Source organism: Pituophis catenifer, unplaced genomic scaffold (genome assembly GCF_029215685.1).
Source record: "Pituophis catenifer annectens isolate HBS135680 unplaced genomic scaffold, rPitCat1.0.hap2 SCAF_6, whole genome shotgun sequence".
In the NCBI taxonomy this organism is placed as follows: domain Eukaryota; kingdom Metazoa; phylum Chordata; class Lepidosauria; order Squamata; family Colubridae; genus Pituophis; species Pituophis catenifer.
Window position 1 is genome coordinate 62,846,614 of NW_027256886.1, and position 25,776 is coordinate 62,872,389.

A 25,776-nucleotide genomic window follows, 5' to 3' on the forward strand; every position below is an offset into this window, starting at 1 on the left:
AGGTAAGGCAAGGCTACCAGATTCTATGCTGGATCTGATTTGGATGCCATCAGTCATCCTTTGATATCTAAATTGGTAATTTTTTAAAAAAGAAATTATTTTATAATCTATGGTTGATCGGTTCTTTAGTATAATATATTCTATCTGTATCATTCATTTAGTTATATATGAGACAATCATAAGTTGCCTGTTGCCTGTAAAAAGAGGCTAAAAATGAACTTTTGCAATAAATTGACACTTGAATTAATTTAACCAATTATTCACTGAGACAGAGTTATATAACTCTCAAAAAACCATATTTGGTAATGACAAGTTCATACTTATTTTATAAAGCAATTTAAAATTTGGGAGTAGAAAATTTTGGGAAGAAACAGAATAACATAGTTGGAAGGACCTTGGAGGAACCTTGGAGGTCTTCTAATCCAACTCCCTGCTCAAGCAGAAAATGCTATAGATTTCAGACAAATGATTGTCTAATCTCTTTTTAAAAACCTGCAGTGTTGGAGCATTCAGAACTTCTGAAGGCAAGTCATGCCACTGATTAATTGTTCTCACTGTCAGTAAAGTTCCTCTTAGTTCTAGGTTGATTCTTTCCTTGATTAGTTTCCATCTATTGCTTCTTGTTCTGCCTTCAGGTGTTTGGAGAATAGCTTGACTCCCTCTTCTTTGTGGCCGCCTCTTGGATATTGGAACACTGCTATCATATCACCCCTAGTCCTTCTTTTCATTAAACTAGACATACCTAATTCCTGCAACCGTTCTTCATATAGTTTTAATCATCCAGCAGAGGAGAGGAGTAATGATGTTGAGATAAAACCTCGATTGCTGTGGTTTGTTTCATTGACTTTTTCCATGTGCAACCACAACTTAGAGCTAGTTAAATACATTTACATCCAGCCAACCATTCCTTAATGCAACTCTCTTCAAACTGACAAATTACACAGATGATATTTTCTTCCCATATCTGAATAAAATTCCATTTAAAGGCTAGTTAATGGCATCTGTGGGAGGTAAGGTTTATTTTTCATAGAGCTAATGCAATAAACTATAGTGGCATATGAACAAGGGAGACAGAATACATTTATAGAAGTCATTAAAGCAGAAGAACTGTAGTTAGATCTGGGGCTATGTGTGGATTTATTTAGTAGAGGAGGCAGCTGCAAAGCTTTCTCTCAGTTCCTTAATGAAATTTTAGCCGTGCAACTGAATATTTTCCCCAACATATTTCATTCCCAAAATAGTGGGAGAATGTCTTTCAAATGCTAATATTGGAATTTCTGTATCAACCAAATTGATAATTAAGTGTGTAGATCATAGATTGTTTTGAATACAATTATGAGTTCCATCTCAGGAAGCAAGTAAAGCCATTTATATAAAATAGGTTGTGCAAACAACCTCTGCTTCTCCAAACACCTAGTGAGAGGGAGGGAGGGAGGGAGGGAGGGAGGGAGGATAGGTACAATAAAACATTTTGGGATTATTTCAACATATCTTTTCATTGATTGTATGCTTTGAAAAACTGGAAACATAAACCTAAATGTGTACATTTGAATTTGCTAGTATGTATTAGGTTTGAAAACAGTATAAGGCAGCCTTTCTGCGGATATGCTACTCAAAAAAACTATGCAATTTCCAGAGAGGATGTTATTTGCAGAAGTCCAACACATCTGGTGGGAAATAGATCAGAAAAAGTTAATGGGCGGTTGCATCATGATTGTAATCTAACTGCTAATGATTCAGTGGTCACTTCTGTTGTGATTTTTAGAATATTTCTGTTAAAAAAGTTTCAAGAGCATATATAAGCTTTTGCCTATGAATCAATATGTTCATGTACACCTAGCTGGTAATACAATAATCTAATGTTTGCCACATATACAACCTGAAAGAAATGTTACATGCAAATCTACCCTGTGTAATGATGGCTTGATCATCGTTTTCAGTGAATTTACCAGATAGCAATAGAGGAGACTTGGAAAGGGATATTATTTCCTCACTCCACATTGATTGCAACCATCTCTAGCTAACCAACAGGGCACAAAATAGGATTTTAATATCTTTTGGGGATATATGTAGTATTTTAATCAATAACACTCCTAAATCCAATTACAAACCACCTGAAATGTCTCTGAAACAGAAACATTTAGTATCAAGACCATATGGAGCAAAAAAAACCTAGAGAAAATCCAGATAAGCTAAAAAAAAATTCTATGAACTGAATCAAACCATTATAACCTTCCATAGGACCATGAGGAAAATGAAGAAGCTTGGTGAAATATCAATAATTCTCATCCAAAGCAGTTTTTTCCCACCTAACTTCCTCCAGATGAACTCAGATTGAAATGCCCAAGTACCGGTAGCTATGATAATGCAGTGCCAGGCTGAGGAAGGTAGAGCTAAAGACTCACAGAAAGAAATGTAAACAACAGACCTCTGCTGAAAAGGGAAAATTGTGTTTCTGTTGGCAAAGGGATGTAGAACAGGAGTAGAAAGTGGGAAAGAAACATCTTCAAGGAAAAACAAAGTCCAGTTGCCATTTGAAAAAGCACCTTTGGGACTCAGACAGAAGAACAGCTTAATTAAAAGAGCCTTGGTACTACAGTGGTTTAAAGCACCCTGTTATTAACACAGCTGCCTGCAATTTACTGCTGGTTCGAATCTCTCCAAGGCTCAAGGTTGACTCAGCCTTCCATCCTTTCTAAGGTAGGTTAAATGAGGACCCAGTTTGTGGGGGCAATAAGCTGACTTTGTATAAATATACAAAAGTATGAAGGCTATTGCTTAATGCACTGTAAGCCGCCCTGAGTCTCCGGAGAAGGGCGGCATATAAATCAAATTAAAAAAAAAAAAAATTCTAAACTCTTATAGGTATCTTCCACATGTTAAAAGAATTGTGGTTGTTTTGGAACAGCCTCCCACCTGAGATCTGAGGGATTCCCTTTTCAGAAAGCTGTGAAGACCTGGTTTTTCCCCCAAGAATTGATTGGGCTATGGTGAGGGTTGAACTGCAAGGATTTTGGTTTGGCACCTGGAAGAATTACTATTTGTTTTTAACCATATTTTAATGCATGGTTGTGAGCCATATAGAGTCATTATATGAGATAGGCTGCCATACAGGTCTTTAAATAAAATTAAGTCACTTTGGTTAGCAATAGCATCCCTTATAAATGCATTGGATTCTGTATGGCAGCCACACTTACACAACTATGTAAATATTATTGGTTTCTCTACTTTTCAGCTGAAACGTGTACGAGAAGCTGAGAGCCAGTACAAACCACTGCTTGACAAAAATAAACGTCTAAGTAGGAAAAATGAGGACTTATCCCACACCTTACGCCGTATGGAAAACAAACTCAAATTTGTAACACAAGAGAACTTAGAAATGGTAAGTTCTTGTACAAACGAATATGAGGTCACTACACAGTTCATTAGTGATAAGTTCTGAGTTTTAAATTAGAGAAACTTTGAGCAAAATATTATTGCTATCTAAAATTTTGCTGGCAATCTGAACTCCTCAAACCAATTCAATTTTTCAGCTCTGAACAGAACTTCAGTTTTGATAGTTTTTAAATGTCAAAAATGAGGTGAATGCCTATTCAAAAATGAATCTGAGCACATTCCATCCTACTCAGTTTGATTAAAATGAATAATGCATTCTGGGGAGAAGGTGAATGGAACAAAAAAGGAAAAGGGCAAGAACAAATGAAATTCTCCAGTGTTTCTATGTTTGTTTTATAAAAGTGTATAATATGTAACTCATTGCGCTGACACATTTAATTAAAGACACAGGAACTGTTTCAGTAACTTACTGGGGCCAATTTAAAATAGTGGAAATCATATGCAGTCAAGCTTCACCAGGTAAGGTAATAGATAAATGAATTCCTATAATAAATAAGTATTCTAACAATTTCTCGGTGTTCTGTTCCTTTTAGAGACAAAGAGTGAGGACAATAAGAAGACCAAGTTCTTTAAATGATCTTGATCAAAATCAAGATGAAAGGGAAGTTGACTTTTTGCGGTTACAGATCATGGAGCAGCAGAATATCATAGATGAGCTTTCAAAGGTAACAAAAAAAATTTGTCTTCTTGGCATGACATTAGCTAGACTGCGTCCTTCTGTGTGGGATAAAAACAAGACCTTAACTTAATGTACACAGTATAAGATGACCGTTATTAAGCATTGCTAAGCAGAAAGTTGAAAATCTTTCATTCAATAGTTCATGTAATATCTAGACTGATGGACAAGATAAAATTTCTGAGCTATATGAGTATATTAATTATAACTATATAATTAATTTATGCTAAATGTGATCATTGTTTTCTCTTGGCAAAAATCTACCTTTCAGATTCAGTAATAAAAAAAGTTCTATTGTATTTCACTTCACACTATAAAAGTAAAGGGCATAATATAAAACTGAACACTTATGTTTCTACATTTGGGATTCATACAGTGAGATAAAAATTACTTTCCTTCTTTGTGGCATCACAGTACACAATTTTATCTTGTTTGCATTAGAATTAGAACAAGAGTTTTTCCAATTTGGAGGGTGTGTAGTCAATTGCCTCACCAATCTCTTGTTTTGTTTGAGTTCCATTAAAATGAAATTAACAGTATATCAGTACATTACTCTGCCCTACCCAATCTGATGTTGCCCAGATATGTTTGATCACAATTCCTTAAATGCTGGGTACAAGAAGTTGTGGGAACTGTGGTCTAACACATCAATAATTTATCTGTTATCTGAATGAAAGTTTCACAAATTTCTTCAAAGAAAATAATGGCTTGGTAAAAGCAATGGAACTTTAGGATTAGAGTTCTTTAAATCTAGAGTTTATTTATTTATTTATTTATTTATTTATTTATTTATTTATTTATTTATTTATTGGTTCGATTTATATGCTGCCCTTCTCCGGAGACTCAGGGCGGCTTACAATGCGTTAAGCATTGTAGGGAAAACCACCCCCTTCTGCTAAACCTTAGATATTTTGGTATTTTGGATTCCCAGCTAGCATTGTTGCTGATCATCCAGACTGATCTAAATATGTAATTAATAATTTAAAAGTTAATTTAAAGCCAATGGCACAATAACTATTTGTCCAAAAGTGTATGGATGAAAAGGAAATGAGGATATTCAAAATCTTTATTACCATCATACACCCTAACTTTTTCTTTTAATTCTTTTAAACTAGACTCTAGAAACTGCCGGCTATGTGAAGAGTGTAATAGTAAGTAACATTCACATTTGATTTTGATTTTCATATATGCTTCTCTGTGTTCTGCCTGGGATTATTCAGCTATAGATATTTAATGATATTATCATATTAATAGCAAAATAATTTATTCTAATTACTAACACAGTTATGAGCCACAGAATTTCCTCTAAGGTAGTAGAAAATTAAGAGTAAACCAAGGACAAATCATGTTCCTAAAGTCTGATGATCACATTTTTCACTTCAGGGTTTTGTTTTGTTTTTTGTTTTGCTATATTCTGATTTGCACCATAAATTATCCATACAATTTGATTGCCAAACTCATTCCTCATTTCACACCTTCTTTAAACATGTTTCATATGCAGAGCTCAAACTAGTGTTTGTTCTTTTCTCTTGGACAGGAGCGTGACAAGCTTTTAAGATACAAGAAACAAAGGAAGAAATTTGCAAAATTTCCCAAGGTAAGCGAATAATGTAAAAAAAAAAAAGCTTATTTGGGGGCAAGTATTATGAAAGATTCGATGGAACAGTGAAAGACATCATTTGGCTGAGCATCTGGATTCCCACAGATTTAACCAGAAGCTTTTGAGAAATTTAGATCTTTCCCCACTATTAATTCACAGCGTCACCTGCCCTTCAAAACTACATTAATTCAATCAAAACATGAAGATGTTTAAAATAGCATCATCAAAGTCACTCCAGTCATGAATTTAGGTTCAGCTCTAATATAAAATTATGCAGACAAATGCCATTAAGAATGTCAAAAAAATTACTGATAACTTATTCCAATATTTAAATTAATTCAAATTGTGCCTTCTCTAAAATCTTCTAAATAGCACTCAACAATGAACTAAAGGGCCACCATCAGTGAGCTGTTGGACAGCATTACTTGGTCTGCTGTGTGGATGCTTGGGTTGTTTAGGGGTGGGGAATTTTTGGTGGGTGGGGTGGGGTGTCTGGAGATAGTCATGTGTGTTGGGCTTGGTCTCTGGGTGTTATGTCATTGTATGGGTATATTGTGTATATAGGTACAATGATAATGACATTATATATATATAAATAAAATTTACAGAGAGGCAGATACTTTAACTTAAGTTTTAAAAGCTCAGTTGAAGGACGTGAAGACAAACTGGTTTTCAGAGCAGAATATTCAAAATCTCTCCACCACCCATTAAAAAAATTACTTTTTGAATTAAAATGTCACTGATTGTGGTTCACATTGCAGGTGGGTGAATAGAAAAGTGATGAATCTGTCAATCTTTATTCCAGAACATCTGGCAGCAGCTTCTTGGAAGGTGGAAGAGCTCAGCAAACCTTTGCTCTTTCCTCAATATTTCTTCCTAAAGTTCAGGAGCTTAAACATCTTCCAATAGTGAATCACAGCAAAGTGAATTCCAAGGAATTTCTACTTGCTTTCTTATCTTGACTAAAATAAGCATTTTCTTCCTTGCTCTTTTGGAGTTGTCTTTTTTTTAATGAAAATAAAGTAGGGATATTTCCCTCCTCCATGAGTTCAATAACTCCAACTCTTTAGAATACCAGAAAATTGGGGTTTTATTGGTAAACTATAATCTAGTTTCATATATTTTCAGTCAATATCTGAAAGGATGCCAATCTGTTTTCTTGTTATCTTTTTAAAGACAATGTAAGTCCTTCCATAGAGCTTTTTCATCCCTACAAGTCCCTAAATTGATTCCCTAGATTTTGTAAAACCTTCCATTCTGACTCTCTCCTTCCTCCATCCATTCCTTCTTAGTTTATATCCCCTCCTTTTATCCCTTTTTTAAAGCTATTCTTCCTAAACCTCTTTATCATTGTGAAGGTCCATATAAAGATTTTCTTCCAGTTCACATTCCGTCTTTTTATGCACTGAAGGAATAGTCAGAGATGATAACACCAATTTTTTATCCCACAATAGATTAAATATCAAGTTTACTCTCATTTGTGATGATTCTACACTGAATTTATAGAAGATTTATGCTGGCTCAACAGCAGCTTTGGTATTCATTAATGATTCGGATACTATGAATTGTACTTGATGGATAATCATTATTTACTCTTCTGCCCCATTTATATGGCAGATCTGATAAACTACTATATAATGAGAAAAGTGCTGAGATTCATAAATAGCACTGCATCATGGAAGAAGGAAATCTAATTATTCCTTATGTCAGTTATGCTTAACATATTTGCAACTTTGGCTTGTTTGTACTTACACATTGTCATTTGGTCAGAAGCCAGTGGTGGAAACATTTTTTGGGTACGATGAAGAAGCATCTCTTGAATCTGATGGCTCTTCAATCTCATATCAAACGGATCGAACAGATCAAACTCCCTGCACGCCAGATGATGACCTGGAAGAGGTAATTTATGATATGTATAATGTTCAAGCAAGAGTTTATGCTTAAAGAGATATTATATGGAATGTAATTAAATGTATTCTTGTTTTAGTAGTAATAATATAAACTTTACAGTATACCATTAACCATGATCAACAAGATCTCTTCTAGAGCTAACTTCAAAATGGAGAATATTTTAAGTCATACATGAAAGACTTTTCTATTTTATATTTAGAGTAAGGCACTAGAGATGGTCTCAGTTCCAATGGTTTGAGCCCTAGCACTGCATAGCAGGGTGAGCTCCTGTAACTCACCTCACCTATCAGTTCAAAAGCATGTTTTATGCAGATAGATAGATGATAGATAGATAGATAGATAGATAGATAGATAGATAGATAGATAGATAGATAGATAGATATAGACAGATACCACTTTGGTGGGTAGATGGATTGTTGCTCTGTGCAAGCAGTCAAATTCCTAAGGGCTCTGAACTTTTCCAGGTGCAACTCCTGTTTGCAAGGCAGCTCCAGGAAGGGAAGGGGCCTTTGGTGACATTGCAAAAACAGCCACTTGAGTTCTGATTTGTCAGGATAATTGCATCTCCAGTTCAGTTTTGCATTCCTTCTCACACTAGGGTATGGCAAAAGAAGAAACAGAATTAAGATTCAGGCAACTGACAATGGAATATCAAGCTTTACAGAGAGCCTATGCACTGTTGCAAGAACAAGTTGGAGGAACGTTGGATGCTGAGCGAGAAGTTAAGGTCTAAATGGCTTATATTACATGAAAGTAAAAACTTGTGACCGTATCATGTTGTTCCTGAACTCTTTACGATTTTTTCTATTTCCCTCCCCTTCATATCTTTGCTTTAGAGCAGGTGTGTTCAATTTTGGCAACTTTAAGACTTGTGAACTTCAACTCCCAGAATTCCCCAGCCAGCCAAGTCTTAAAGTTGCCAAGGTTGGACATTCCTGGTTTAGAGAGACCTATTTAAAAAGATATGCAGAGAATGGGGCATTAAAGATGCACTACATGGTTTTATGCTTTAGTGGGAACCACCCAGGGGTTTGCTATAAGCTGGGCAGCTGTGTAAATATTTTAAATGAACAAACTAATAAATAAATAGTGGCTGGGAGTGTATGTGAAATTATGGGAATACTTGACATTTAATAAATTTGCTTTGCTTCTCCCATCAATAAATTAAAAATTACACTTATTAAGAAATCCCTTGATTACTGCATTGCAGGCCACATATTTCCAGTATCCCACCAGCAAAACCAGAGCATCTAAATCATGCCTTTCTGTCTCTTTTTCTTTTCTTTTCTTTTTTTCTTTTCCTGGCATACTACATTTTCTTGTTGATTTAAATTTGGAATAAAATTATGATTTTCTGTCTAAAGATGAAGAAAATTACTAAAGATTTACATGCAGGCACACACCAAGAGAGTCCTCATTAGCTTGCAAAGAGTGCTTAAAGGAAAACCCTTGACATTAAAATCTATGGAAATTCTAATACATGTCTTTGAACATTAAATGCTTTTTAATTAATGAATTAAATATTAAAAATATTAAATACATTTCAGAAAAATATATTCCAAATTGAATAATCTGAGCATGTTGATTTCTGTTTTCTCTTCCTTGTGGATCACCTTTCTCAGAAAAGTACCTTGTACAGATTTCTGATAATTTATGATCATGAAATACATGTTTTCCTCTCTTTTTTCATTTTTATTCCTGTTGCTAAAAGAGTTGTACACGGAAGTTGGGAAGAAGCTTTTCTAGGCATTCTACTTTCCTACAAACTAAGCTTCTTTTCCAAAGTAGATATATCTACCCGAACTTTCTAGTGTGTAAGTGAATCAATTTTCCATGGCAAGGAACTGTTTCTTTCAAGTATCATTTCTAACCTGTTGACTTGTCTAAATATTAAGGCTATACAGTGAGACAAATTAGTGATAAGGTAATCAGATAACTGGACGAGAACATTCTCATATTAGTTTCCTAAAACCAAATTCTTCCTGTCTTCATCCATTCCTTCCACTCTCCACTTATTTATGTTAAGATGTGAAAATATGTACCAAATATCACTGAAATATCCCATATCATCTGATATATTCCTAGGCACTGGTCTTGAAATCTGATTGTTTGTTTAAACATAAAGTCTTAGGGAGTAAACTGGGTTTTTAAATTTGATGAATATGCATTCTAGCCATGTTGTATTTGGGATGTCAGAGCAAGACCAGTTTCTTCTCTTTTCTGGACATGTGACAAGGCCAACTGCCTCCACGATATAGGATTTATCCTTGGAATAATACCTCATGGAATATCAAATGGAAATCTACTAACATAGTTATCAATCTGCTTCCATATTTTCCAACGATCCAGTTGGATTCAATTCAAACACACATGAAAAACTTTCTAAGTCAAGATCAATGTGTTTATACATTATATATATATAATATTAAACATTAAATGAAATTGACATAAGGTGGAAATAACTGATCAAGTCATCCCTAGTTAGGAAGTAAACACCCCTAACCATGTTTTACTTTTAACAAATTTCCTGAATGAAATTGGAATTCAATGACATTATAGACAGAAATGCTAGAAAATAAAGAAGTGAAGGATGGTTAGTAAAGTTGCACAGGTGCATAATTTTTCATCTTTTGGTAATTTCCTATGTTACTGACATGTTATTAATTGTTATTAATAACATGTTATTAATCATGTTATTAACATGTAATGTTAAACATTAAAAATGGAATCAATTTTTAATCATCTAAAAGACATAGATAATACAGGATGATGGACATGAAAATGTGTCCCTGAAGTATGAGGAATTGGTATAAGAGAACTATGGCCGTCTTTAGAGTGTATCAATTCCAATTTTATATCCCTCCATGGAAACATGTGTTAGGGATAAAATAAATGTATAATTAGCACTTCAAATTATTTGAATGTGTGACTAGATGTTTGAGTGTTTGCAAGTATTTGCTTAGGCCATTCAACTTGGTAAGAAGACTGCACTGTAATTTAGCATAGCAGCAATCAGAGTAAGTTTCACATATTTTCAATCCCATCCTACAGACTCGTGAGCAGCTTCAGGCAGAAATCCAGAGATCCCAAGCTCAAATAGAGGATCTAGAAAAGGCACTTGCTGAACAAGGACAGGTAATATACATTGGGAAAAAAATGTTTTGTGTTAATTCACATTACTGTAACAGCTTTATCAAAAGTTATCACTATAAGATAACTAGCAATAGGTTCACATGGAAGCATGAACAAATGTATTCCAATGTGAAACAGTTTTCCAAAAAATTAATCCATTGAATTGAAAATGGTTCTAAACATTGTGTTTTGGATGAAGCAGGCTTGTTTTGGGGCTGAACCATGTCTGTAATCTTTTATCCCTTTTCTATTTCACAGGATTAATTTCTGGAAAATCAGTGAATGATCTAGAGGGAGAGTGGATTTAATTCTAAATTAATTTTCTTGATCATTCCATTCATGGAACTTAAGTCTAAAATATCCATATATGTAAAGCTAAATCAGTTTTATATCTATAAAGTAGCCCAAGTAAAGTCTCTCTGTCATGACTGGAAACAGAAATAGAATTCAGTTCCACATTTTCTGATTCCTTCTTTCCTCTAACATGCAAGTTATAACTGAAATTATATTCAGATAATCCAGTTCCAAATTCTGGATTGGTTACCTTATTTAGCAGATCTTAATTTACTATACACATTTCCTGGTTTTATTTATTGATGTTTATTTATTAGATTTATATCCTGTGTTTATTCCAAGAGCTCAGGGAAGCATACATAACACTTGAATTTCCCCTATAAAAACAAGTTCAGTGAGAGAGCGACTGGATCAAAATCACCGAGTAAGCTTTTGGCTGAAGGTAGATTCAAGTCGAACATCTTCCCCACTATATCACATAATGAACCATGGTGGCATGGTGGTTAGAATGTAGTATTTCAAGCTAACTCTGCCCACTGCCAGAGTTTGATCCTGACCAGCTCAAGCTTGACTCAGCCTTACATCCTTCCAAAGTCAATAAAATCCAGATTGTTGGGGGCAATCTGCTGATTCTGTAAACCCTTTAGAGAGGGCTGTAAAGCATTATGAAATAATATATAAGTCTAAGTGCTACTGATATTTGCCATGGCTTGGTAGAAGAACAAGCATATTGGAATCCTGGAGTCCATTTTTACTGATGCTCCTTTTCTGTCCATTAAACAATGCTTTATTATTTTGTGTGAATAGAGCAATGAGTATTAAAATTCAAAGCAGTGCAGGCAGAGAGAGAAAGATGATCTTAGAAAACATACAAATGCCAGAAAACGAGAACTGTCTTTCGAATAGCACGGTTCAAGACCATTTTGAGTTTTTTAAATCAAACTCCAGCACATTGAATTATACTTGAGAATCAACAAGAAGCTAATGTAGGATGGTCAGAATGTAACTTACTGTAGGTTCTGCCCCTAAAACTCACTGAATTCTGTGTTTCAATCTACCGGAAAAAAATACTGTATAAAAAGACATAAGGTGTAAGCTTCTATATTTAATGCACACATTTTATGCAGTTTTGACATCAAATATACATTTCCACAGAGTCCATATTTTTATCAGTTATATCCTAAACATAATAGTAGCAAAGTAATGGAACAATAGAACAAGCAATAAAAAGAAAACAGTGATATAAGAATAAAAGATGGATGAGTAAGGAAGCAGAGAATGAGGGCAGAGATGGGGTTTGCTATCAACTGAGTAGCCCCCTCCGGTGTGATTTTGTCTTTAACAGCCTGTCTTTTTTCATGTAGCTGTAGAAGTCAAGCCAGCTACATGCCTCATGGTTTCTTTTCACTTTTCAGGGTGAACCTCTCATTTTCTCTCCTATCCTTACCATCATTGTAGAGTTGTTGAGATTTGGTAGCCTTTGTTGGACAGCCTAGGAATGACTTTAATCCAAACACTTGTTTCCTCTCTTCTTACTCATTCTTCCTTGCTGCCTACTCACTGACTTGCTTAATTTCCAATCCTTTGATTCTTTTTTCCTTTTCAAGCACTGCCTCTGCCCAACTCTGCTGCCTAATCTCATTTCCAGGTGGAGAGTCATTTGATACTTATTTGATCTATTCTTGTTTTGTTTTCTAGGAGAAATCTACATTATAATAGCCCTAGAGAAAAGCTTTTTTTCTCCCAGAAATTCACTTGCTAAATCCATAGCTTAGTTCTTTGCTTCGTATGGTTTTAAACCCAGTTTTGGCTTTAAAAATGAGATTTTGGAAGGTAACTTGGATGTATATATTATTGAGGGATTGTTGGCACTCTCTGAGCTTGGTTGTTTTCTTGTAGATGTTTCATTACCCAAACTAGGTAAATATCAGTGCTAGTTAGTAGTGAGATATGATCTCAGTTTATACGTATTCTACTGGCTTGTCCTGACAGTGTTGGTAGGGTTGGTTTTAGAGGGTCTGTGATTTGACTGTTTACTGTTGGCTTGTTTGGCTGTTCCTTGACATCAGATTGTTGGTCTGATGTTAATCTTGGAGTTAATCTATGCTCATCTGAGTGCTGAATGCTTTTTGTTCCCTTTTTGGCTTGTTTATTGTCTCTTTTGCATAGTATGTAGATATTGTTTATGTTTATGTGTCTATTCATCACCCAGATAATCAGGGTTTAACACTAGATCTACAATCAAGAAGTAAACAATATGGAAATCAGGGAACTACCAACTCAGACAAACAACCTAACAGTAAACAAGAGCCTAATCAAGGAATCACCAAGACAATTCTCACCAATACTGACTGGGCAAGTCACTACCAGTATATAAAATGAGAGTAACATCCACTCTCTTCTAGCATTGATGATGTTACCTAGTTTGGTAATGAAACGACTTCAAGAAAACAGTCAAGTTCAGAGAGCACCAAGGAACCCACAGTTTAACCCTGAGCTACAAATATTCTCTTGTATTGTTTCACTCAGTTCAATTTTTCCTTAGTGTCTGATGATCCATATTTTCTCTCTCTTTAAGTTAAAATAATTTTCTAATTTTAGATTTTTTTTCTAGCTCTAAATTAGGCTACGGTATTAAGAACTAATATCAATTTCTCTTTCATATGTTAATGATTATTTTTCTCTTTCTTTGAGTGAATTGTACTATTGATCTTTAATGCCCATCATTCCAATGATTGTTTATGTGGAGATAGCTTACTGAGCTAAATTGATCTCATTGTCTGTGAGATCAAGCCAATTAATTCCCATTTCAATGAGAAATAACTATTCCCCAAGCTAGCAAGAAACCCGAGTCACATAAAATATAGGACATGAATACACTGCGTGTACCTTATCCCTAAATTAAAAGATTTCTCTTAAAAGCTCATACAAGAACAAAAGACATTGACAGTCATGGGAACTGCAATGCAAACACATCCAGATGAATATCAGGGGAAGGGTAACTTAATAGACACCAAAATTGCTTCTAGTATGATCCTGGATTTTGGAATTTCCTATTCTTCTGAAGGCTCCTATCCTTGTAAACTGGGAATGTAATTCATTGAAGAGGACACCTCAAAATTGTACATAATACACTCTAGGAGGATGTATTTCATTTCAGTATTCTTCAAAAGACAGATTATCAGCTGTTGGAAAGTCAGAATGTATTTTTATCTAGAAACTATTGAAGCCAAATCAGGAAGATAAATTTCAGCTGTGCTTTCCTTGTTTCTTATGCATGTATATGCTCTCTTCAAATGTTCTGCGTTTTTAAAAGATTTGTGGTGTTTCCCTATGTTTTTTTATAACACTGCGGGGTTTTTCTGTTTCTTTTTAAGGACATGAAGTGGATTGAAGAAAAGCAGGCTTTATACAAAAGAAACCAAGAGCTTGTGGAAAAGGTACATTCTGCTTTCATAGGGAATTTAAAAATAAGTGTGAATAAAAATTTAGAAAAATCTTTTTTTTAAAAAAAAGTTTTTTATTTTTTAAACAAAACATAAACATAAAAACATCCATCATCCATTCCAATTACAAGTGGTGTGTCGGTTGGTTACAGATCTTTTGTGCTTCATCTCGTATTCATCATTACAAATTCTCTAAATTCTTGTATTATCAAACATATATCTTTATATCATTATTCTCATTTATCATTCATTTAATAATGGCATTTTCATCCCATTAAAATCATTTCCATAAATTGTATTATAACATCTATTTCATATTTCATATTTCATTTCCATGTTTTATTATCTAGCCATTGATAAAATAAATCCCATATCTTATAGTATTGTTTATCTTCCTGTTCTCTAATTTCAAATGTCAATTTGCTCATTTCAGTACATTCCATAATTTTCCTAATAACTTCATCTTGCTGGGTATTTCCTCATTTTTCCAATTTAGCAAACACAATTCTAGCTGCTGTCAATACATTCACAATCAGGTAACTCAATTCTCTGTTATATATTTCTGGTAAAATCCCTAATAAAAAAATCTCTGGCTTGAAATCAATGTGCTTTTTAATCATTTTTTCCAACCATGTGTGAATTTTAGTCCAATATCTTTTGGCTTCTACACATGTCCACCGCATATGGTAATATGAGCCTGGTGTCTGAGGACATTTCCAACACTTTTCCGATTTGTTCTTGAACATTCTGGCTATTCTCGTTGGGGGTAGATGCCACCTGTAAAACATCTTATACAAATTTTCCTTATATGCTGTTGACATTGTCATTTTATAATTTTGCAACCACAGTTTTTGCCATTTCACTAAATCAATTCCATGACCAAAGTTTTTCCCCCATGCGATCATTGTTTCTTTAACTTGTTCTTCTTCCAATTTTACCTCTAATAAATAACCATATAATTTCTTAATTACATAGTCATCAGAACCTGTTAAAATTTTATCCAAATTAGTCAAATTATTATAAAAACCTACTGTTTTACAATCTTTATCATATCTAGAACATGTTTGTATATAAGAAAACCAATTCATCTTAAAACCTTGTTCTTCTAGTTCTTGCTTCGATTTAAGTTCACCCTTTTCATTCAATAAATCACTGTATCTAACAATTTGTTCCTTTTTGAATGTTATTGAATGTGAAAAAGCTTCAATCATCGACACCCAGACTAGAATTTTCAAATAATGATATTTTTTAATCTTCTCCCAGTTTAACCACAAAGCCTCTCGTATATAATGTCTTCTAAAATACCCCTCTGTTTTTGTTCCCTTAGACCATAAAAAATGCCACCCTAACAACAAATCATGTCCTTCTAAAGTCAATAATCTAGTATTCCTTAACATTATCCATTCTTTAATCCACATCAAATTTGTTGCTTGATAGTATAGTTCCCAATTAGGTAAACCAAAACCTCCTCTTATTCTAGCATCTTGTAACAATTTTAATTTTATCCTCACCTTTTTTCCCTGCTATATATATTTTAACACTATTTTATTCAATTCTTCAAAGTAATCTTTTCCCAATCTAATTGGGATTGTCTGGAACAAATATAAAATTCTAGGCAATATATTCATCTTAATAGTTGATATCCTCCCTATCAATGATAATTGTAAATTCTCCCATTTTGCCAAATCTGTACCAATCTGTTGTTTGAGTTTATTATAGTTATTTTCTTTAAGTGTGCTACATCTTGCTGTCAGGTATATCCCCAAATATTTCACTTTGTTTGTAACCTGCATTTTTGATATTTCGGCCAATTCTTCTTTTTGTTTTATTAACATATTTTTTGTCAAAATCTTCGTTTTATCTTAGTTTTCAAGCCTGCTACTTTTCCATATTCTCCTATTTTATCTATCAAAATAATTATTGATACCAATGGATCTTCAAGAATAAAAACCAGGTCATCTGCAAAAGCTTGTAGTTTATATTCTTCCTTTCGAATTTTCATTCCTTTTATTTCTTTTTCTTCTCTAATCTTTCTATTTAGCACTTCTAGTGTTAATACAAACAACAGAGGGGACAGTGGACAACCTAGTCTCATACCTTTTTTTTATCTCAGTAGTCTCTGTCAATTCTCCATTGATCATTACTTTTGCTGTTTGTTTATAGTATATAGCTTCTATTGCTTGAATAAATTTTCTATCGAAGCCCATCTGCTCCAGCTGCAATAATATAAATCACCAATTCATATTATCAAAGGCTTTTTGTGCATTTAGAAATATCAAGGCCATTTGCTTTTCAGGGTGGGCCTCATAATATTCCAAAGTATCCAGAACTATTCTCATATTGTCTCTAATCTGTCTCTTTGGCAGAAAACCATTTTGATCAGAGTGTATAAAGTTGTTTAAATATCTTTTGAGTCTTTCTGCCAATATTGAAGCAAAAATTTTATAGTCTGAGTTTAGCAGGGATATAAGTCTATAATTTTTGATTTGTTGTAAATCAGTATCCTCCTTTGGAACAAGTGTAATATATGCTTCTGACCATGACTTGGGTATTTTCTTCTTTAACATAACTTCATTCATAACTTCTAACAACGGGAGACTCAACATTTTCTGTATAACATTCCGCTGGCAATCTATCCAGGCCTGGCGCCTTCCCATTCTTTTGTTTTTGTTTTTTTGTTTTTTAATTGCTTCTGTTAATTCCATCAATGTTATGTTTCTTTCTAGCATTTCTTCAGTATCTTTTGAAATCTGAGGTAAATTCGTCTTTTGCAGATATTGTTTAATATTTTCCTCTTCTATATTTTCTTGTTCATACAGTTTTCTGTAAAAATCTTGTATAATTTCTTTCTTCTCTTTATGCCCAAATCTAACTTGTCCTTGGTCATCCATTAGCTGTGTTATTTTTCTTGATTGTCTTTCTTTTTTCAATTTATATGCTAACCATCTACCTGGTTTATTAGCATCTTCAAAATAATTCTGCTTAGCACTTCTAATTTTTTGTGCTAAATCTTCTTTCTCCATTAATCCCATTTTATGTTTTATTGTATCCATTTTTATTTTAATGTCAGGAAATTTTTTTTAGAAAAATCTTAAGGCAAAAGAGCACTTAATGAAACAAACGTATTTGGTAACATCCTCTGTCATCAAAAGGGAACATTATTCGAGTCCAAACTTACAGAAAAATTGTTACCAAACAAAAGTGGTTATTTCTTATAGACATCTTTATTTCAATTTCAATTCTGAAAATTAAAATAAGAAAGACGTAAACTATAACATTTGACTTTCATTTTTTGTTTAGAATTACATTTAGCCTTTCCAGTTTTCACAGATTGCATACCTTAGCTCTGAAATTTGTTTTTAAAATTTCTTAGTATTATTACTTACATATAGAAATATGAGGTTGAGCAGTGGTGGTTTGATAAAGCATAATCCTGAGTTAATGGTTACAGCCAGTGGTGGGTTCCTCCCGGTTCGGTCCAGTTCGGCCGAGCCGGTAGCGGTGACTATATGACATCACCGAACCAGTTCTTCCCCCCCCGCCCTCCCCCCCCACCCACCCCCACGTTATTCTTACCTTTTATTTGGTCCCAACCCCAATCTAGTGCTGCCTCCTGAGTCCCAGCTGATGACTAGAGGGAAAAAACTGTTTAAACTCTTGCTGCGGGGCTTCAAAGGGCCGTCCTACAGCTGATCAAAGTTAAAAGCAAACAAATGAGTCAGGTCGTAAGTGCGAGGACTGGTCGTAAGTGCGAGGACCTTCCAGAAATGACTCTAACCAGCTAGCCATGCCCACCTAGTCACATGACCTCCAAGCCACACCCACAAAATAAGCCACGCCCACAGAACCGGTAGTAAAAAAATTTAGAACCCACCCCTGGTTACAGCAAAATTAGAGCTCACATTTAGCTTCCATAATCAGTTCTATACTTACTGTGCAATTAAAACAAATTGTTGACACAAAAATTTAAAAAGAAAATCTGCTTTTCTAGATAAAACAAATGGAAATAGAAGAAGCTCGGCTAAAGCATGATGTTCAGGATGCTAAAGACCAAAATGAACTGTTGGAATTTAGAATATTAGAACTTGAGGTAAGTAAGTACTAGACGTTTTGAGTTCATATTTCCAAGTTTTGTCATGTGTTCCGCATTCACTATGGCTCATGGAACATCATTACAGTATAATCTAGAAAGCTCTGCCAGAATAGCTTCAACATAAGGCACAATTACATTAATTACTTGGTTCCATATATTGGGCAAATTCATATATTGGTCTTCAGCGTATTCTGATTTGCCAAGTGCAGTTTGTATCACACTTCAGGCTCCTCCCCTCTTCCTTCTGTTGGCTCATAATTTTAGACAAAACAAATTGGGTTTGCTAGCATTGGCATGTTTAAACAACTATTTATCACTGCAATCCTATAGCAGAGTGACAAGCTGTGTTAAGTGGAAGCAAATACTGTTGAGGTGATCAGTGTAAGCCTAATTTCATTAGCTTGAGCTTGCATGAGCCTTATTAAATTATAGTTTATAATCTATTCTTCAACCTGGTGGTCTTCAGGCGGTTCAGACTACAGCTCCCATCATCCTGCAGCTTTGCTTTAGATTAGACTAATTTTGCTTTTTAACAGAACAACCAATAAACTTGCAACCTTCTATATCAGGGGTGTCACATTGAAATCATCACGGTGTCACGTGACATATCAGGACTTTTTTCCCTCTTCGCTAAACCAGGTGGGGGCATGGGCAGCGTGTGACGCATCTGGCCGATGAGCTGGGAGTTTGACAGCCCTGTTCCATATGATATGTCTAAGCAGCTCTGAATGTAAATAAATACAGGTAGTCCTCAATTTACGACAGCAATTGAGCCCAAAATTTATGTTGCTAAGTGAGATATTTGTTAAGTGAGTTTTGCCCCATTTTACAACTTTTCTTGCCACAGTTGTCAAGTGAATCACGGTTGTTGTTAAGTTAGTAAGCCAGTTGTTAAGTGAATCTGGCTTCCCCGTTGACTTTCCTTGTCAGAAGTTCGCAAAAGGTGATCACATGATCCCAGGACACTGCAACCGTCAAAAATATGAACCAGTTGCCAAGCATCTGAATTTTGATCACGTCAAAATTATTAACAACTGCAGTGATTCACTTAACAACGGTGGCAAGAAAGGTCATAAAACGGAGCAAAACTCACTTAACAAATATTCCGCTTAGCAACAGAAATTTTCGGCTCAATTGTGGCTGTAGGTTGAGGGCTACCTGTACTAGCTGACAGGAATTTGTACCCATCTGCTAAATAAATGACAGATTTATATCTAGTACCTACTTCTGTATATCTTACCTTCTCTTTGGTAAGATTGAAGATTGTCCCAGAATCAGAACTGATGCCATCTGGTGGTTCATGAGGAGTTCACCATTTTGTCTGGTTTGTCTTCATGTGTCTTTCTTAAGGTTTCAGCCCAAAGTCCATAATCCAGTATGATGAGCTTTTACAGAGAAAGTGAGGAAAACCTAAGTTTAAGAGGTGCTCACTAGTGTGACGTTACCTATTTTGGGTAATGAAACCTCTGCAAGAAAACAACGCAGCTCAGAGGGCACCAAGGACTTTTCAGGTCAACCCTGAGCTACAAATATTCTCCTTTATTAAATCTAAACTTTTCAGACTTTGTATTCCCAGCATATTGGAAACATAAAGATGGTATTATTTATTTGGAGGAAAATTTTAGTCTTCTTCATAGAGCCACTAATTGTCAAGACATTTTTGTGATGCTTCGTGATAGCACTTTAATGTTCTGACAATTTCCCTCTGGCCAGGGGGAAGGGGCTAAAAATAGCAGCTTGCACTGGCCTGCCTTCTTCTTTATTCACTCCTCATCAAGTCTGCTTTTTGTGATGAGGAAAAAGAAAGAAAAGCAGCATCAAGAAAACAGCCACAATGAAGGGATGCAGCAAAGTCTTCTAGAGCTGATGGCAAAACGCCATCTTCCCCTAAGGTAGAGAAGAAAAACTCCAAGAATCGTAAGGGGAAAATCCCCTCAGAAACTCTTTTTTTGGCATTTCTTCAGGAACAGCAGCGGAGCTAATGAATTTCTGCAAGTCAAAGAGTCCAAATTCAATCCTTTAAAAAAGTTTATAATTTATCAACTTATATATTTGATTTATTTTATTTTATTTTTGGTAACTTACATTGGAAAATTAACTAATGAAATTGTATTGTGGGCTAAGCTAATGATTAAGCCACACCTTTTTTTTCCACAAATAATTCGATTGTAGGAGCGAGAAAGAAGATCACCAGCAATTAATTTTCATCACATTCCTTTCACGGAAGGGAAAAGTCCCCTCCAAGTCTATTGCGAGGCAGAAGGAGTAACGGTAAGTAGTTCCCAGTTGCTCTTGTTGCTATTTTTAATTTTTGTTTCTCGCTTGGTGTAATATCGTGTTCTTTTCACATGCTGCTCCCTGTCTATTTCTCTCCCGTTAGGATATACTAGTAGCAGAGTTGATGAAAAAACTGGATATTTTAGGGGATAACGCCGTAAGTGTATGTTCCTTTAATTAATTGTGCATGTTTCAGTGAATGTGTTTTGTTCTTTTGTTCAAGTTGCATTAAATGCCCCTGTAATTGCTTTTATTTGTTATAATTAGGCAACATTTTGACATGGAGAAGTCCTTGTTTCAGACCAATACTTCCTCACACCTAGTTTATAGAGAATGTCAATAATATAAGTCAGGGTTGGGTAAACCCAGGTCACATGCAATTTCTCAGTCCTCCCCATCCTCAGAGACCCCCTGAAATGGACAGAACAAAAATGTTTAGATTCGAGTTTAGGGGAGGATTAAAATATTTTTCTCTGAATGAAGTAGCTGAGGGCTGAAAACAAAGCATTATATAAGCATTAACCCTTATATCATCCACTTGTGTGTTACCATTATACCAACAACCATTATACTGCTCCCAATCTATTATTTTATAGAATAAGGCAGAAGTTGGCAACAAATAATCTGAAGGCCACTATCGCCTCTCCCAATATCCTATCAGAAACACTCAAAGTGGAAAGAGTTAATTTTGGGAGAGAGTGTGTGTGTGTGTGTGTCACAATGATGACCATGATCATGATGCCACTGGGTGTATGCTGTATCTTTCAGGCAAGGTACAACATGGAAAGTAATTTCCAGGCACAATAAAGTTACTTATGCCTGGTCTAAGGTATTTCACAAGCTAATTTAATATTGTAATATGGGGATTGGATATCCTTTACTGGTGTTTTGCTAGTGTTTTACTATTCTTTGCTATTTTTGAAAAGCCTGTGTGTGTGTGTCTGTGTGTGTCTGTGTGTGTGTGTTAGAACATACCACAGCTTGAGACAAGCATGACTGGAATAAATTAATTTTTGTTTATGTTGGGATGGTCTTTACAATCCAATGCCCATAGGCTTCCTCTGGACCCCAAATCCTTTTCTAGAGGCCCCTCAATATTTATTTTATTTTATTTTATTTTATTTTATTTTATTTTATTTTATTTTATTTTATTTTATTTTATTTTATTTTATTTTATTAGAAAATTTGGTGCTTATGGCACCATTTAATTTTCCCAATATGTCAGGGCAACATCTAATTGGAAGCAAAGAAAATCAGGGTAGCCTTTTCCTTCATTTAAGAGAAGTTATGTTTGTCTGAGGCTTAATCATATAGCCTTCCCTTTCCAGATGTTTTAAAAAATGTATTTAAATAATTTATAGGGCTGCCCAAGGCGGCCCTGGTAGCTTACAGGAAACTATCAATACAAAAACAAAAAAATGGGCCATAAAAGTCGGAAATAGGCAAATTGGCACGCATTCACGCCCTGTCTTGTTATGAATTTATGAATCCCAGCCCCAAACCTGGCGGGAATAATCATATTTTTAGGTTTTTAAATGTTGGGAGTAAGGGGAGACCATTCCAAAGGGCAGCTTTTCCGTTTTGCCGAGATTGATCCAGGCATCAGCAGTTTTCAGATTTACACTGATGAGAGGGAAGCAGAGTGGGTCGTAAATTAGGTTTCTCATTTCTTCCCACTGATTTAACTTGCAAATACTGAGGCTTTTGTGGGCAGATGTTCAATGCAACCAATAGGCAATTATTTTCAGAAAAGAGGATTGGAGAACTCCAGATCTTTTGTGAAGTCGGGCGGGGGAGGGGGGAGATAAAGTGCAAATGGGCTTCTTATAAACAAATTAAAAGTCTGTTTTTCAGGATACCTCCAAATCACCTCACGGGGCAACATGGTTCCATGTATTGCTTCACAAAGTCAGAGATGCAATTCATTGTTGCTGGTCCAGATTTCTCAATTCTAATATCTGGAAATGAATAAACCTAAATAAATAACAAATAATGTTATTTATTTAGGTTTATTCACTTCCAGATATTAAAGGGTTATTTATTTACCTCATGCTTCTTTTAATATTTATTAAGAATTCATAATTGATGCTTCAGTAATGGAGTAAGCCAATATTTGTATAGACGTAGTCCTTGACTCACAATCACAATTGAGTTAAAAAAATTATGTTGCTAAGTGAGAAATTTGTTAAGTGAGTTTTGCTCCATTTTACAATCTTTCTTGCCACATTTGTTAAGTGACTCACTGCAGTTGTTAAGTTAGTAACACGGCTGTTAAGTGAATCTGGCTTCCCCATTAATTCTGGTTGACAGAAAGCCGCAAAAGCTGATCATGTGACACCTGGGTGCTGCAACCGTCATAAATATGAACCAGTTGTTGAGCATCTGCATGTAAATCATGTGACCATGGGGATGCTGCAAAGGTTGTAAATGTGAAAAATTGTCATAAGTCACTTTTTTCAGCGCTGTTGTAACTTTGAACAGTCTCTAAACAAATTGTTGTAAGTGGAGGACTACCTGTATTTATCGGGAATGGATTGTAGAGATCAACTCTTTTCAACACCTCCTGATCATGGAATGTTATCTTGAAATTATAATCAAGTAAAATAATCAAGAAAATATAACCAAGTACTACTTTTGATTTATAGTTTTAAGAAATGTTTAAATATTCAGGGCAAGAGCACCTGGGAAACGGGAAAACAATGCAGAGATGTATGTTGTGATAATACCTTTATTCTGCTCTTAATTTAGAACTTAACGAATGACGAGCAAGTTGTAGTCATACAAGCAAGGACAGTTTTGACCCTGGCAGAAAAGGTAATTGGGATGTTGTTTCTTTTGCTGAGAAGGATTCAGTGTCCAGTTATTATTAGCATAACTTATTCTCTGGTGTAACATTATTGAGTACTGATTTATAAAAGTAGAGCAAATGTAACAGATTTGACATCCTTCTTAACCTTGCCTTAACTTTAACCTTAACTTTGCCAAAAACATAAGACTTGGTTCTACAAATTACTTTTATCATTGCCTGGAAATGATCTTGCCATCTCCCCAGTATAACTTGTCCCCAGTATAACTAGGAGGATGGCTCTCAACTCTGCATCAAACAGAAAAAAATCTGTCTGGATCAGGGCTGTCAAACTCGCAGGCCATGAGTTTAGGAGGGGAAAGTCAAGATAGGTCACATGACACTGCCGTGATGATGCGAGTTTGACACCCCTGGTCTGGATGTTTGGTTGCTGGAATGTTGGGGTGGAATAACCAAAGTGGATTAATAGAGTAACTAAAGCAGTAAATACCATTTCCAGCCAAATTCCTTATAAATATCTATAACTATTAAACTGATATGAATGAGATAAGCAACAAAATGAAGTAGAGTGATATGTTCATAGCTAGTATCTTTAAAATAATTCAAAATACTAAGCCTATCCCTAATTTTCTATTCTCTCTTACCAATAGCTTTTAAGAATATTTGTTTGCTGATCAGTGACCAGTTTTTCACCTAAATATTTTTCTTTCCTTTTGTAAAATGGCAGTGCCTTAGAGTTGGGTACAGAAATATCATACTATAACTTAGGCTGACAATACAACTGTACAGGCATTATGTTCAGCTCCTTTATCTGAAGCATTGAGGCCAAAGATCAGATTATCTTCGCTAAATCACAGTGCTGAAATAGGATTATTATAACTGAATTGCCAAACTTAGAGCTATTGAGCATACTGAGGTATTTTGCTATAAACCCAATAGTCAAGAGTTATGCAGTGAAGCCTGGTCTTTTGTCTGATATGCTCAATGTTTATCAACCTTGGAAACCTTAAGATGTGTGAACTTCATCTCCCAGAATTTCCCAGACAGCATGCTGGCAGAAGAATTCTGGGAGTTGAAGTCCATACATGACTTCTCTGAGCGTGGTTGTTTTCTTGCAGGTGTTTCATTACCCCACACCTTTCTAGCACTGATTAGTGCACTGAGGGTTTGGGTAATGAAATTTCTACAAGAAAACAATCAGGCTCAGAGAACACCAAGGACCCCTCATTTCAACCCTGAGCTACAAATATTCTTCTTTATTGAAGTGCGTACTGCTTAAAGTAGCCAGGGTCAACAAAGCCTAGATATGCCTGCCCAAATCTGATTTTTCTTCATTTCTCTGCAGTGGCTACAACAGATAGAAGTTACAGAATCAGCACTCCAACAAAAGATGATAGACTTAGAAAATGAAAAGGTACAGATTCATCAAACAATTAAAATCAGTGATTACATATTGTGCTTCCTGAGAAAATCAGTATAACCCAAATCTCCTTGCTTTTAGGACCTATTTAGTAAACAAAAGGGGTATCTGGATGATGAGTTGGATTACAGGAAACAGTCTTTAGATCAAGCACACAAGGTAGGTATGAAAGTCTATGGACAAAATTTACTTTGGTTCATTTTCTCCAAGCTGGGGAATTCTGAGAGGTGAAGTTCCCATATCTTAAATTTGCCAAGGTTGAGAAACACTGCCTTAAAGTCAAATGATTCTGAGAACCTCTCTTGAAATCTTTGAGTCACATAGCTTGAAAGACTTTCCACTTCAGAGAAGTGGATTCAAGTGTAAAAGATTCACTAATTAAAGTGAACTTGCATTACATTTGGGATTTTGCATGCCCAGATTTAATTTCCTGGAACTCCATGGAAGATTAATCCAGACTAGTTTTGGATTGAGATACATTATAGTATGCGCCAAGCATTACACAAAAAAAATCTGTTTTTGATTTTTTTTTTAGTGTAATTTCATTATACAAAAATAATAATATACAAAAACAGTTTGGATTAGGGTGGGTAGAAAGAGGCTCTCTCCTTTTTCAACCTCAAGGCATAATTTTCGGATGCAATTCCCGAGGTATCTGTTGATGTTTTTTCCTCTATGAAACTAGCAGTAGATTCTGAAAGACAGGATTTGATTCAAGTAGGAAT

The 25,776-nt window shown here is 35.0% G+C and overlaps 1 protein-coding gene across 19 annotated transcripts in view; it reads left to right on the forward strand.

Annotated features, from left to right (window-relative positions):
- JAKMIP3 (Janus kinase and microtubule interacting protein 3) overlaps positions 1-25,776 on the forward strand; it is a 58,193-nt gene that overhangs the window by 22,066 nt on the left and 10,351 nt on the right. For 6 of the 19 annotated variants that reach the window (XM_070944842.1, XM_070944844.1, XM_070944847.1 and 3 more), the window contains 14 exons: positions 3,236-3,382; positions 3,930-4,061; positions 5,188-5,223; positions 5,610-5,669; positions 7,443-7,571; positions 8,182-8,310; positions 10,635-10,718; positions 14,387-14,449; positions 18,447-18,545; positions 20,721-20,819; positions 20,929-20,988; positions 23,574-23,639; positions 24,977-25,045; positions 25,133-25,210. In XM_070944842.1, the coding sequence (XP_070800943.1) occupies positions 3,236-3,382; positions 3,930-4,061; positions 5,188-5,223; positions 5,610-5,669; positions 7,443-7,571; positions 8,182-8,310; positions 10,635-10,718; positions 14,387-14,449; positions 18,447-18,545; positions 20,721-20,819; positions 20,929-20,988; positions 23,574-23,639; positions 24,977-25,045; positions 25,133-25,210 (1,251 nt within the window). Of the gene's footprint in view, positions 1-3,235; positions 3,383-3,929; positions 4,062-5,187; positions 5,224-5,609; positions 5,670-7,442; positions 7,572-7,841; positions 7,843-8,181; positions 8,311-10,634; positions 10,719-14,386; positions 14,450-18,446; positions 18,546-20,720; positions 20,820-20,928; positions 20,989-23,573; positions 23,640-24,976; positions 25,046-25,132; positions 25,211-25,776 lie in introns of all 19 variants that reach the window. The other 13 variants (XM_070944843.1, XM_070944846.1, XM_070944853.1 and 10 more) reach the window with 8 other exon arrangements.